This window comes from Rhinatrema bivittatum, chromosome 5, assembly GCF_901001135.1.
Source record: "Rhinatrema bivittatum chromosome 5, aRhiBiv1.1, whole genome shotgun sequence".
Classification (NCBI taxonomy): Eukaryota; Metazoa; Chordata; class Amphibia; order Gymnophiona; family Rhinatrematidae; genus Rhinatrema; species Rhinatrema bivittatum.
The window spans coordinates 131,248,455-131,262,379 of record NC_042619.1 but is presented as its reverse complement, the minus strand read 5'-3'; the positions used below and the strand labels follow the sequence as shown (position 1 = coordinate 131,262,379).

The following is a 13,925-nucleotide window of genomic DNA, read 5'->3' as shown; positions in this document are numbered from 1 at the left end:
TCTGCCATCATTACTATGATACCAAGATCTGTAACAGGGTAGATAGTCAGGAAAGTATGGAAAACATGATGAGGGATCTAGTGAAGCTCACGGAATGGTCTAAGGTCTGACAGTTACAGTAAGATATAATGCATTTAGGATGCAAAAACCCAAGGAAAGCTACAGTATTAGAGGTGAAATTCTTCTAAGCATAAAGGAAAAGCTGGATCTGGGGATAATTGTATCTGATGATCTTAAAGTGGCCAAATAGGTGGATAAAATAATGGCAAAATTTATTTTAATTTAATTTAAAGTCACACAATCCAATGGCCTAGGCGGCTTACACTTCAACATATATATTCTAAGATAAAAACTAATCAAATTGTAAAAATTTCAAACAAGATAAAATAATACAAACATCAAGTAAAATAATTATTAAAATAAATGCTAAAAACTTTTTTTTTAAGTTCTTCTGCTAGACAGTATATCAGGTACAGTATATTCCTCCAAACTCCATTAAAAGTAAAATTATAGCATATTTTATCAAGTCACTAGATTTATATAAATATGAACTGCTCTTAAAATTAATAGAAAGTATCAGGAATGGTGGGACTGGACTCAAGGTAAACCATCTGGGGAGTAGCACGAGATGGCAGATCAGGACTTGGGCCGGTCTTCCTCCTAGCTAGCTCCCTCCCCCGCAGGTTGAGTCTTTGGGATCTGGGGGCCAGTAGGGATTGGCTGCGGTGGCTGTATATCTTGGAGAGTGCTGCAAGGAGTGGAGTTTGTACTTAAGTGGCAAAGAGGTAAGGACTGGAGCTTGTACGGGATCTGACTGGAGGTAAGGACTGGAGCTTGTGGTGGAACAGAGTGCAGGTACAGGGCTGGATATTGGATACAAGCAAGGGAGTGGATACTGGATACAGGTAAGGGACTGTAAGCAAGTTTAGGGGTGCAGGGATCTGTCTGCTACAAGACACTTTTCTGGTATAAATTGTTGAGAGAAAATAACAGAATCCCCTTAACATTACATAAAACACATATTTTAGGAATCTCTTCACCTTTACAATATTCATCATGTACCTTAAATTTATACACATAAATTTGCATGTAAACTGTTCAATTACATCAAAATGTATCACATGTGATATTCTTATTCCAAACAATTTTTTATTATTATAAACTCCAGTTAAATAACATACATGTACCTGAAAACTGTTGCTTAGAGGACAGGGTGTTAGAGAGGGAATAGTAATGTATAGAATGTTCTCAGACATGTCTATAATGATAATGATATATATGACATATGTTAGTAGTATGTAATGTGTGTTATTTAACTGGAGTTTAAAATAATAAAAAATTGTTTGGAATAGAATATCATATGTGATACATTTTGATGTAATTGAACAGAATGCATGTAAATTTATTGGGTAGATTTTAAAAGGGTGCGCACGCTACCTGGGGCGTGCACATATACACCCACTTTTATAACTTGCGTGTGCAGGAGCGCGCAAGTTATAAAATCAGGGGTCTATGGGCTAGATTTTAAAAGCCCTGCGCGCGTAAATCCTCCCGGATTTACATGTGCAGGGCACTCGCGTGCCGGCGTGCCTATTTTGCATAGGCTGCCAGCGCGTGCAAAGCCCCGGGACGCGCATAAGTCCCAGGGCTTCATAAAAGGGGCGAGAGGGGGCGTGTCCTGGGGCGTGTCCGTGGTCAGGGGGCAGTCTGGGTGTGGGTCCGGGGGCGGGCTGGGAGGGCGGTCCCGAGTCTCCCGGCACTGCGGCCTGTGCCGGGGGATGCCAAGGTGGCGTGCGCAAGTTACGCCTCCTTCAAGCAGGTGTAACTTGCCCAACAAAGGAAGGGGGGGGGGGATTTAGGTAGGGCTGGGGGGTGGGGTAGATAGGGGAAGGGAGGGGAAGGGAGGGGAAGGTGGGGGGACGTGGAAGGAAAGTTCCCTCCGAGGCCGCTCCAAAATCGGAGCGGCCTCGGAGGGAACGGAGGCAGGCTGTGCGGCTCAGCGCGCGCAGGCTGCCAATTTTGCACAGCCTTGCGCGCGCCAACCCCGGATTTTATAAGATATGCGCGGTTACGTGCGTATCTTATAAAATCCGGTGGCGCAAACAAAAGTATGCATGCGCGTATGTTTTTAAGAGCTACCTCAGTGCGCGCAAAGGTGTGCACAATTGTGCCGCTTGTGCGCGCCGAGCTGCGCTGCCTTCCCCTGTTCCCTCCTTCCCCATTCCCCCTTCCCTCCCCCTAGCCTGACCTTTCCACCCCTTCCTCTAACCTTTCCCCCTCTAGCCCTACTCTAACTCCCCCTGACCTTTATTTTACCTTTTGCGCTTGCCTCTGGATTTACGCGCGTAACCTTTTTAAAATCCGGCCCTATGTATATATAAATTTAAGATACATGATGGATATTGTAAAGGTGAAGAGATCCCTATAATATGTGTTTTGCTACAAGACTCATATTGATTTATATTTTATATCTAGTTTTCACCCCCCTGTTTAATGTACTCTATTGGTTATATGTAAGGGCTCCGCCCAAAAGTTAATCTTTTTCCGCTGTTATATGTAAGGGCTCCGCCCAAAAGTTTTTGTTTTTTGTAAACCGATGCGATGTGTCAACGGATGTCGGTATAAAAGAGACCTTAAATAAATAAATAAATAAATAAATAAAAATAAGACTCTGCCAGCTGCCTTCCCACCTTACTTGCAATCTTAAGTCAGGAAAAAACAACATATATTCTCCTCAGAAACAGACATTTATCAGATTTGGCACGACAGAGTATTTAGAAAAGAACAACCATTCCTGTCTCTAACACCCTGGCCACTAAGCACCAGTTTTCCCTAAACAAAGTTCTGTATCATGGGTGATTTCACACATGCCATAAACCTTAGCCTGCTTATTATATTAATACTTATGGCTAACTTACTTACCCTTTTTTCCAACTTCAGGCAAAACCTCTGTTCACTTCTGAAGCAGGCTCTGGCTGGAAAGCTGGAGAATGTGTCAGGACTTGCTTCCTGAGCTTGGTACTGGCAGAGCAGGCGTCCCAGAAAGAGACGCTTTTGGCTCTGGTACTTGATGGGTTGTCTGGGCATGCCCTCGCCATCCACGTCTCAGATTTTGTCCTACTCTCCACACCTGAGCAGGCACCTCATCTCTCCAGTCTCCAGGCTACACCTAGTCTTCTCCCTTCTGGATAGTAGGGAGTGCTGGTCTACTTCTGGCCCCCCTTTCATTTTCAAGGATGCTGAGGTGCCAGTTTTAGTGGCTAAGAGCAGAGTTAACTGGAGGCCTCGGCAGGTAGGGAGGTGTCATAATCGTTCGAGTCAGGGTAGGATGAGGCTGCATAGCAGGTGAAATCCTAACAGAAAGCTTGTTAAATAAATTCATTTTAAGCTGTTTTTAAATTTTTCATACAGGATTGTTTATGCAACTCCACTGAACAGAAAAGATGATTGGCTACATAGGGAGAGGAATACTCAGCAGAAAAAAGGAGATAATGTTGCCCTGTGTAGGTCACTGGTGGAACCTCACTTGGAATACTGTGTACAATTCTGGAGACCACATCTTCAAAAGGATATAAATGGGATGGAGTCAGTCCAGAGGGTAGCTACAAAAATGGTGAGTGGTCTTCATTCTAAATCACATGGGGATAGACTTAAAGATCTAAACTTGTACATCCTAAAGGAAAGGAGAGATATTACAGAGACATTCAAATATCTCAAAGGATTCCATGCACAGGACGTGAGCCTCTTTCAACAAAAAAGAGGCTCTGGAATGAGGGGTAGACTCAGGAGTAATATTAGGAAATATTTCTTTACAGAGAGGGTAGTGGATGCATGGAACCACCTCCCAGTGGAAACAAGAAAGCATGGGATAAATACAGGGGATCTCTAAGGAAGTGATAGGAATTATAATGCTAAATTAATTGGACGGATGGGCAGACTGGATGGGTCATTGGTCTTTTTCTGCTGTCATGTTTCTATTTTTCTATCACTAGCAAGGCTTTTTTCAGAGATTCAGGCATTATCCTATAGGGATCCATTTTTAAACTTTACTCAAAATTCAGTAATAATTCATCCAGCTCCTTCTTTTTTATTGACAGTGATTTCAAGTTTTCATTTAAATCAGTCTGTATCTCTACCAGCTTTTTCAAGGAGGAATGTGAAGGGAAAAATAAATATTTGAGGTATCTGAATGTATGATGTATCCTTATCAAATATTTAGAAGATACAAATTAATTTCATAAATCACATAAATTGTTCATTATTTTTGGAGGACCATGTAAAGGTGAATCAGTATCAAAAGCAACCTTAGCAAGGTGGATTAAGAAAACAATGTCTTCAGCATACATATTAAAAGGACGACAGGCTCCAGAAATTATCAGCGCATTCCACAAGAGCTCAGTCTTCCTATTGGGCCAAAGCAGTGCCTCTACATTCTGCAGACATTTGTAAAGCTGGGATGTGGTGGTCTTTACATTCTTTTATAAAACATTATTGGATGTTCTCACAAAAGAAAATGCTGCTTTTGGAGCACTCAGAATAATTGTGCTTTGGTACTTCCTAGTTGTTCTTTACTAGTATAGCAGGATGAGAAAGAAAGAAGACATGTATGCTTACTTGCGGGCTGTTACAGTAAAAACACGGGAGAGCGGTCGAATGCACGCTCTCCCGGCGCGCGCAAAGGTCACTCTCCTGTGCGCGCGATACAGTATCTTAATTTATTTAAATTAGGTCCGACGGTAAAAAGAGGCGCTAGGGAAACTAGCGCATCCCTAGCGCCTCTTTTTTGATGGAAGTGGTGGCTGTCAGCGGGTTTGACAGCCGACGCTCAGTTTTGCCGGCATCGGTTCTCGAGCCCGCTGACAGCCATGGGCTTGGAAACCGGACACTCAATTTTGCCGGCGTCCGGTTTCCAAGCCCGTGGCTGTCAGCGGGCTCGAGAACCGATGCCGGCAAAATTGAGCGTCGGCTGTCAAGCCCGCTGACAGCCACCACTTCCATCAAAAAAGAGGCGCTAGGGATGCGCTAGTGTCCCCAGCGCCTCTTTTTACCACCGGGCAGCCGCGGGCCCATTTTAAATTTTTTTTTTTTATTTTTTACTTTTTTAAACTTTCGGGACCTCCGACTTAATATCGCCATGATATTAAGTTGGAGGGTGCACAGAAAAGCAGTTTTTACTGCTTTTCAGTGCACTTTCCTGGTGCCCGAAGAAATTAACACCTACCTTTGGGTAGGCGCTAATTTCTGAAAGTAAAATGTGTGGCTTAGTTTGCACATTTTGCTTTCTGAATCGCGCGGGAATACCTAATAGGGTCATCAACATGCATTTGCATGTTGCGGGCGCTATTAGGTTCGGGGGTGGGGGGGGGTTGGACGCACTATTACCCCTTACTGAATAAGGGGTAAAGCTAGCGCGTCCAAAACGCGCGTCCAAATACCGGCTAACAGTGCGCACTGTACTGTATCGGCCCGTTGATAATTTCCTTTCCTTTAGTCTTGCTACGCCAGTCCAGAAACTCACCTGGGAAGGTAAAAATGTATTGATTGCAGATTTTTGTTAGTTATCGAAAACATTAATTAAAAAAATATCATGATTATTTGGCATTATTAAAGTTTATTTCAGAAACTTTAAAGAGGTTCATCTTCTATACTTTTCTAGTTACTTTTGAAAAATCTTTAATTACAAATTTTAATATATGGTTAATTTGTTATGGAAATACTTTCTTTAATTGTCCTGTGCCACATATATATAGTTATGATGTCACAGAAAAAGGTCATGTGATCTGCCTCCATCTCCTGGAAGAGGAACATAACACAATTGTTCTGGACTGGTGTAGCAAGGCTATAGGAATGGAAATTAACAAACAAGCAAAAATGTCTCCATCTAGATTACATTTTCCTATCTACGTGCATTATTCTCAAGGGTAAAAGTGCCCATAGAGAAATCAGGGGTAGATCTCAGGTATTTTTTCATGGCAGGGTATGCTCGTACTTTTCCTTTGAAAATTGGTGCAAAGCCCACAAGTAAAAAGTGCTTTCAGACTTTGTACCTATGACAGTGGTTTTGAAAAACTGACTGCAAATAATTTGCCATGTTCGGCACGCCTCCACTTTGGGGAGATGTGCACTTTTTCCCCCAGTGGTACATGCAGGGCCCTCTCAGTATTAAATTACATAAATGCTCATTGGTAATTTTTTTTTTATTTATAAAATGTTTCCACAAAGCATTTTCATTGCTGGCTTGGATTGCTATGATTGCCATGTTCACGGAGTACAAGGTATAGAAAACTATTGAAACATTTTGTCATTAGAGATTACCAGAAGTTCAGGAATCAACTGCATCAAGAATGTAAGTATAATAAATAAACAACAAGTGAAACTAATAAAAACATTACACACAGTGATTGGTGGATGTGGAGCAAAATCGGCTGGATCAGATTTGCTAACTGTTAAAAAATATGAACAAAAAAGAATGATGTGTCTGTAAAAAATATTCCATGTAAGTAAAACTTTCATAAGCGATAGGGACTTTCTCCAGTGCCATGAGCTCAGGTTCGGGAATTTAGGACTATATCTCAGTGCAAAAAAGGGAGAACCTTGGCATAATAAATCTCATTGAGCACAAAATGGCAGTGGGTTTCCATTAAAAAGTGTTAGTAAAAATCTGGCAGACTGTCAGTAAAAATAAAATAAATAAACATTTTCATGAGTTGGCAACCCTGGATAGGATGCAGATGGAAAGTTGATTAGAGGAAGCGATATCTCTGGAAATCATTGACTGGTCAACTGGCTGAAGTGTGGATTTCTTAATCTGAAACAAAACAAAGTAGAAATCAAATCATCTCATTGCACAAAGCAAAACTAAACCCTGCTGTACTGCCCAGTACTGTGGCATGAAAAGTCGATTCCCAATAAATCCTATTTATGCATTATGATGATTTATATCATGAATATGGGTTTAATAACCGTTATATTAAAGACTTGAAATGAGCAGACATTACATAATTTTTATTAATGGGTTAAATCAATCAAGCAGGCACACCACATGAGTTTCTCAATTTGTTTCTACAAAATTAGCACTGCTTTTGAATTGGCATGATTGGGAAAAATTGCTCTGGCCAAGCAGACATAACAGAGGTCATTGAATTAGTGGATTTCATGGCAGCCATCTCAGAGACACTCTGACAGCTCAAATCAAACCAAAAAGTTCCTGAAAAGCTACATTAGGTGTTAGTATGAAACAACATGCTATTCATATATGGCATTTAAGAAAATGCATAACAATAGTCCTATGGAGGGGTGTTTCCATACTCATGGTTTTTCCACTTTTGAGGAATACAACCACCAGCCTTCACATATGGTAACTTCACTAAGACTAAAACTCTCATCTTGTGGGCATCCTTTATGTATGCTTTGTTTATCTGTATTAGAATTTGAAGTTGTTGTCTAAAATTGAAGTATTAACCCGCAATAGATGTTTTGACTAGTCAGTTGTGATTGATGTAACAGACAGTAGTTCATAAAAGTCACTGTGGGAGGCAGCAGAGAGCAATGGTTGCTCAAGCCAGGCACTCTCTAACAGGCCGATGCAATAAGGTAGGCTCAGTAGAGTGTACAGTTTAACCTCCAGCTGTGTGCTCATTATTTGTGTGTAAAATTTACTGCTGATGCAGCAAGGAGTTGTGTACACAAAAAGTGTGCGCATAAAACTGTGCGCATTCCTTAGCACCCTCTCATGCAAATTCCATGCTAATGAAGGCATTGGCTATTATCTCCTAATGCAGAGAGGTATGTAAGCTCACTTTCGGGAGGATTTTAAAAGCCCTGCTCGCGTAAATCCGCCTGGATTTACGCGAGCAGGGCCCTCGCGCGTCAGCGCGCCTATTTTGCATAGGCCGCCGATGCGCGCAGAGCCCCGGGATGCGTGTAAGTCCCGGGGTTTTTTGAAGGGGGCGTGTCAGGGGCGGGGCCGAATGATGCGGCATTTCGGGGGCGGGACCGGGGGTGTGGCGCCGGCCCGGGGGCATGGTCGAGGCCTCCGGACCAGCCCCCGGGTCGGATGATGGCGCGCCAGCAGACTGCTGGCGCGCATAGATTTACATCTGCTTCTAGCAGGCGTAAATCTAGGGACAAAGGTAAGGGGGGGGGGGTTTAGATAGGGCCCGGGGGGGGTGGGTTAGGTAGGGGAAGGGAGGGGAAGGTGAGGGGAGGGCGAAAGAAAGTTCCCTCCGAGGCCGCTCCGATTTTGGAGCGGCCTCGGAGGGAACAGAGGCAGGCTGCGCGGCTCGGCGCGCGCAGGCTGCCCAAAATCGGCAGTCTTGCGCGCGACGATCCAGGATTTTATAAGATACGCGCAGCTATGCGCGTATCTTATAAAATCCAGCGTACTTTTGTTTGCGCCTGATGCGTGAACAAAAGTACGCGATCGCGCTTTTTTAAAAAATCTACCCCTTTGTGTTTTCACAATGTTGGAAACTTAACTCCTAGTCTGAGATGAAGTAAAGTTTCCAGGGCTAATCTTAGTCTGTGGGTGAAAGTTGGAGTTCTGGATTTTATGCACAGAAAACATGTTTTGTGCACAAAAGCTTGTTTTCTGTGCATAAAATATAATTTATGTGCACAAAAATTCCTTCTGTGCTGAAAACAGTTTTTGTGTGCACAAAGCATATTTTCTGAGTATAAATTCTGAGTACAGGTCCCAGCACTCAAATTAAGAGCATAAAAGTTGTGCACATAACAAAAGATATGCTCCTAATTCTCTGCCAAGTTTTCTGTGAAGAAACTATGACTAATGCATAAATTATGTTCTGTGGTGCACTAAGAGGATAACTTTAAAACATGCGAGCGTGCCAATATACACAGCTATATGGACATGGGCGTGCATGCATATGTATTTTATATTTTACTCTCAAATGTGAGTACACTATATAAAATACACACATAAAACTACCTAACAACATGTTTGTGTATCTAAAAGTATGTGGTATGTATTTTAAACATAACCAGATAAGTTTTGACTTATCCAGCTAAGTGGCAAAAATAAGTCCCGCTAAGCAGTAGTGGCGACTTACCAGCTAAGTGGCGCTGTTTAAAACTTATCTGGCAAAGTAAGATATCAGGATAAGTAAAAGAAAAGCAATACATAGGCAGATAAGTAAGAAAGAGAAATAACAAGTGTTTGAAGACTTATTCATTTATCATATTTATCCGACTAAGTAGCACTTTTTAAGACTTATCTGGCTAAGTCAAAATTTATCCGGATAAGTGGCGAACATCTGCTATGTGTGCGTATTTATGTTCCTAATTTTAATCATTTACACAAGGAAATTTAACTCACATGTTTTACTTAGCACTTGTCGGCTTTTACGCATGTAAATTATTAAAATTTATAACATGCGAACGTGTAGGAAATTACCATTTTTACCAATTAGTCCACCAGTTTACCCAGTCTATCTCTAGGTCATCAAGACCCCCGGTTTACCCTGACCCCTCACCCAGTCAGTATTTGGCTATAAAGAATTCTACTCTGACTTACATCAGGTAATTAGAAGGTGTAAACATGCGCAGGTATTAGCTATACGTGCATTGCTTTTGCAATTATAAAATAGCACCTTATACTCATAAATATTGGCCCTGCCCTGGAATGCCCCTGGCCTTCCCTTTTTTATATGAGTACATTTATTTGTGCACTATTACTTGCACGTGTATGTTTGAGATTTATTAAATAGTGCTTGCGCGAATATGTGCTATTTGTGCACATGTGCTTATTTTTATATGCGCAACTCTTTTAAAATTCCCCTTTAAGCCTTTTCTTTGTGCACATTTTCTGGTAGGTGTGCAATTTTTAATTCCTGATGCATTAGCAGACCATTAGTTTCACTCGATAGATACTAAAGCATGCCTACAAATACCACCTCTATAACCAATCTTTGTTTGTTTGTTGAGTTATAACTATGAATGTCACTTTTAAACCATTGTGATCTATACATGGAATAACAGTATATAAAATGTCTAAATAAACAAATAAATAGATTAGTTTAGTGCATCAGGAGTTAAAAAAAATATTAACTTGTGCATTAAGAAACTGCACATTGAATTTCCGCACACAATTTTAATGCTCAGCTAGTTTCATTAGCCCCTAAGGTAGTTGCAGTTTATTTACAGTGCAGTTCACAAACTCAACAGATGGTTTACTTGTCACAAGTACTCAGAATAACGTCACAAAGTCCTTCTCACCAACAATTGAAACAGTACCTGTACGCAGCAGCAGCACCTGTGGTAACCCTCCTGTGGTAACCCTCCTGTGCAGGATTAACTGAAATCATGTGAAAAATAACTGAAAAACAGACTGAACAGCCAGGATAAAATTAATACTAAAAGGCCAAAAACCTTTAGAAAAGCCCAAAAGAGTACATTTTATCTTTCTGGTCAATGTGACACACACATCTGAGTCCCTGACAGTGTTCTAAAATGTTCCAAGCTTTAAACTGTGTGTTCTTGTATCTTCTAAGAACACAGTTGCTATAGCTGCCAGTTTACATAATAAGATAGTATTTTGTAGCAAAACTATATAAAAGCAGTTCAGTGACAGACAGAAAATGGCTATTATTCTACTCTGTGAAAAGCTTGGCTAATGATCAAGTAAGCTAAACAATTAATTAATGTATGAAGTCATCCTCTTAGGAGACAGTTCAAGATCTGTCTTAACGATGTGTAATTCATTATGAGAGGTAATTTTTATTTATTTAAACATTTTATATACCGTCGTTTCATGTGTAGATCACAATGGTTTACAAAGTGGCATTCATAGTTATAACTCAACCAACAAACAAACCGGGTCATTCATCAAAATGCATTACGGCGTTAACACATGTGATAATCCGTTTATGTATGCGATAACACTAGTACACTGTGCAAATGCAAATTTTTGGAAGGGATGAGATCAGGGAGGAGTTTGGGTGGGATTTATGAAAATGAAGGGTATTATCACATGGTTTTAACCCTGGAAATAACTACACCTTTTTTCCTAGCATTAAGCTGTGCAATATGCCAAAAATGGCAGTAACGCAATTCATGAGAGAACATAGTAGAAATAGCATCTTTGTCAGACTTTCTTCACTCCAAATGACGTCAAATCTTCACCAAGATGTACTGTGCTGTTCGTACATCTCACACTACATGAGAAACTGGCCCTTAAACCGCAACCAACACCTCAACTTGACCTATTAGATGGCCCTCCTATAGAGATATAAATACTGCAGTACTATGAAGGCCTTCAAAATAGTCTCCCTCTCTCTCTCTCTATGAAGGCCTTGTAGATAGTCTCTCTCTCTGTGTAAAATAGGAATTATCGTGCCCCATGATAAGTTTTCCAATGCAAAGCGGAATGTTATCGCGTGGTGCAGTAATTCTATCATTTCCCTAAACATTCCCCCTTTTTTATCCATCCATTAATGATGTTACCCAGGTAAAAAGTCCATCAAGCTAGGTTGAGAGAACATTGCACAAATCCCTTAAGTTCTATGTCAACATGTTATAATGTATTCCGCCCCTGAGGCGACAGTTCAGTTCCATGTAAACCGGTGCGATATGTATTGTATACAGGAACATCGGTATAGAAAAAAATCTAAATAAATAAATAAATAAATAAATCTCCAAGTCACGAAGCACTGCCGTGCCTTCCTGCACCCCTTCAAGTGACGTTTCACCCGGTTTTATGGCTCCCCTTCTGATGTGGGCATCCATTGGGCCTAACACTGGACTAGCTAATGTATTTTCAATTATAGACCTCTCTCTAGCCCTATGTTTATGGGCTGAGTGAGGCACAACTTATAGGAGAGTCCAAAAGAACAAGAAAGTACTTAGCTGATTACATCATCTTACTTCTGATTCCCTCAGGTAGAGATTAGAGAGGTAGAAGAGGCTTCCTAGATGTAATAATGTAGATGTTAAAAACCAAAGCCACGCGCCCCTTTGGCGTGCATGGTTTTGGCGACGCGCTGGCGTTGGCTGCGCGCTGCAGGGAGGCGTGTCCTCGGCCCACCTCATCAGCATTTCCGAATATCTCTGGGCTTGACTGGCCTCCGGTCTCCTCCACAGACATGCTCACAGGTCAGTCACTCTCTCTCCCTTTCCTGGTCTCCTCTTTAGTTCACTTTTAAATCTCTTTCTTTCTGGTAAAATACATAACTCCTCAGGCAGGGAATTCCAGAGCTTTGGATCTGCTATTGAAAACACTCAACCTCTTATTTGCATCAGATGTATGCACCATATTGTGGGAATAGACAATAGTCCTTTATATTGAGATCTTAGTGTTCATTGAGGGTTGAAAGGTTTTAGTGTCACTTCTAATAAGCCATTATTATTGGAGTTAATGAGGTTGAATATTATCGTTAATACTTTACAGTAGATCTGGATTGTACTGGTAACCAATGTAGTGATATCAGTGAGGGTGTAATGTGATCATATTTCCTAGATCCTAATAGTCTTGCTGTTGCATTTTGTAGTAGTTGAGTGATTTTAAGTGACTTGCTGGAAGACCTGGTAGTAAGGAATTAACAGTAGTCAAAGTGTGAGAAGATTAGAGTTTGCAATACAGTACAGAATAGGGATGTGAATCGTTTTTGAATGATTAAAATTATCGTCCGATAATTTTAAAATCGTTCTAAACCGTTAGAGTACACGATACAATACAAATGCCCACGATTTATCGTCAGGAGCATTTATATTGTATCGTTAAATAGGGCACGGGAATTATTTGGGGGAGGGTGGGAAAACCGGCACACCAACACAACCTCTAAACCCACCCCGACCTTTTAAAACAAATTCCTTACACTCCCCCACCCTCCCGAACCCCCCCCCCCCAAAATGTTAAATTACCTGGTGATCCAGTGGGGGGGGGGGGGGTTCCCCGGCATGATCTCCCGCTCTCGGGCCATCGGCGCCATTTTGGCTACCACTGATAAAAAGGCGCCGATGGCCCGAAAAAAAAAACCCACCCCGACCCTTTTCAAATTACCCCTTTGCTTCTCCCACCCTCCCGACCCCCCCAAAATCCTTTTAGATGTACCTGGTGGTCTAGCGGGGGGTCCAGGAGCCATCCCTTCAATCGTGCCGGTGCCGGTGCTGGAGGTTTCAAAATGGCGTTGATCGCCTTCCAGTATGGTGCCAATCGCCTTTGCCCTTACCTTGTCACAGGGAGCGACGGTTGCTCTCTGTGACAAGGTAAGGGCAAAGGCGATCGGCGCCATATTGGCAGTCTATCGCCTTTGCCCTTACCTTGTCACAGGGAGCGACGGTCACTCCCTGTGAAAAGGTAAGGGCAAAGGCGATCGGCACCATACTGGCAGTCTATCGCCTTTGCCCTTACCTTGTCACAGGGAGCGACGGTCGCTCCCTGTGACAAGATAAGGGCAAAGGCGATCGGCGCCATTTTGAAACCTCCAGCACCGGCCCCGGCACGATTGAAGGGATGGCTCCTGGACCCCCCGCTAGACCACCAGGTACATCTAAAAGGTTTTTGGGGGGGTCGGGAGGGTGGGAGAAGCAAAGGGATAATTTGAAAAGGGTCGGGGTGGGGTTTTTTTTCGGGCCATCGGCGCCTTTTTATCAGTGGTAGCCAAAATGGCGCCGATGGCCCAAGAGCGGGAGATCGCGCCGGGGACCCCCCCCCCCCACTGGACCACCAGGTAATTTAACATTTTTTTGGGGGGGGGGGGTCGGTGGGGTTTTGTTTATCTGCTCAGGCCTCACTAAAAATTTAACAAGGAATCGGAACGATTCCAATTCACAATCTCTAACGATCCGATTTTTCCCTCCCACCATCCGAACCTGATCGTTAAGACGATCGGGCACACGATTCACATCTCTAGTACAGAAGTCTGTAAAAGTTAATAATGGTTTCAGCTGATATAGTATATGTAACTTAG

The 13,925-nt window shown here is 42.2% G+C and overlaps 1 protein-coding gene across 1 annotated transcript in view; it reads right to left on the bottom strand.

Moving 5' to 3' along the window:
- Positions 1 to 6,737: 6,737 nt before the first annotated feature.
- LOC115092374 (epithelial-stromal interaction protein 1-like) overlaps positions 6,738 to 13,925 on the bottom strand; it is a 133,921-nt gene continuing 126,733 nt past the window's right edge. The window contains exons 10-11 of the mRNA XM_029603178.1: positions 10,252 to 10,312; positions 6,738 to 6,808 (exon numbers count right to left, since the gene is read on the bottom strand). Of these exons, the coding sequence (XP_029459038.1) occupies positions 6,804 to 6,808; positions 10,252 to 10,312 (66 nt within the window). The 3' untranslated portion in view covers positions 6,738 to 6,803. The remainder of the gene's footprint in view (positions 6,809 to 10,251; positions 10,313 to 13,925) is intronic.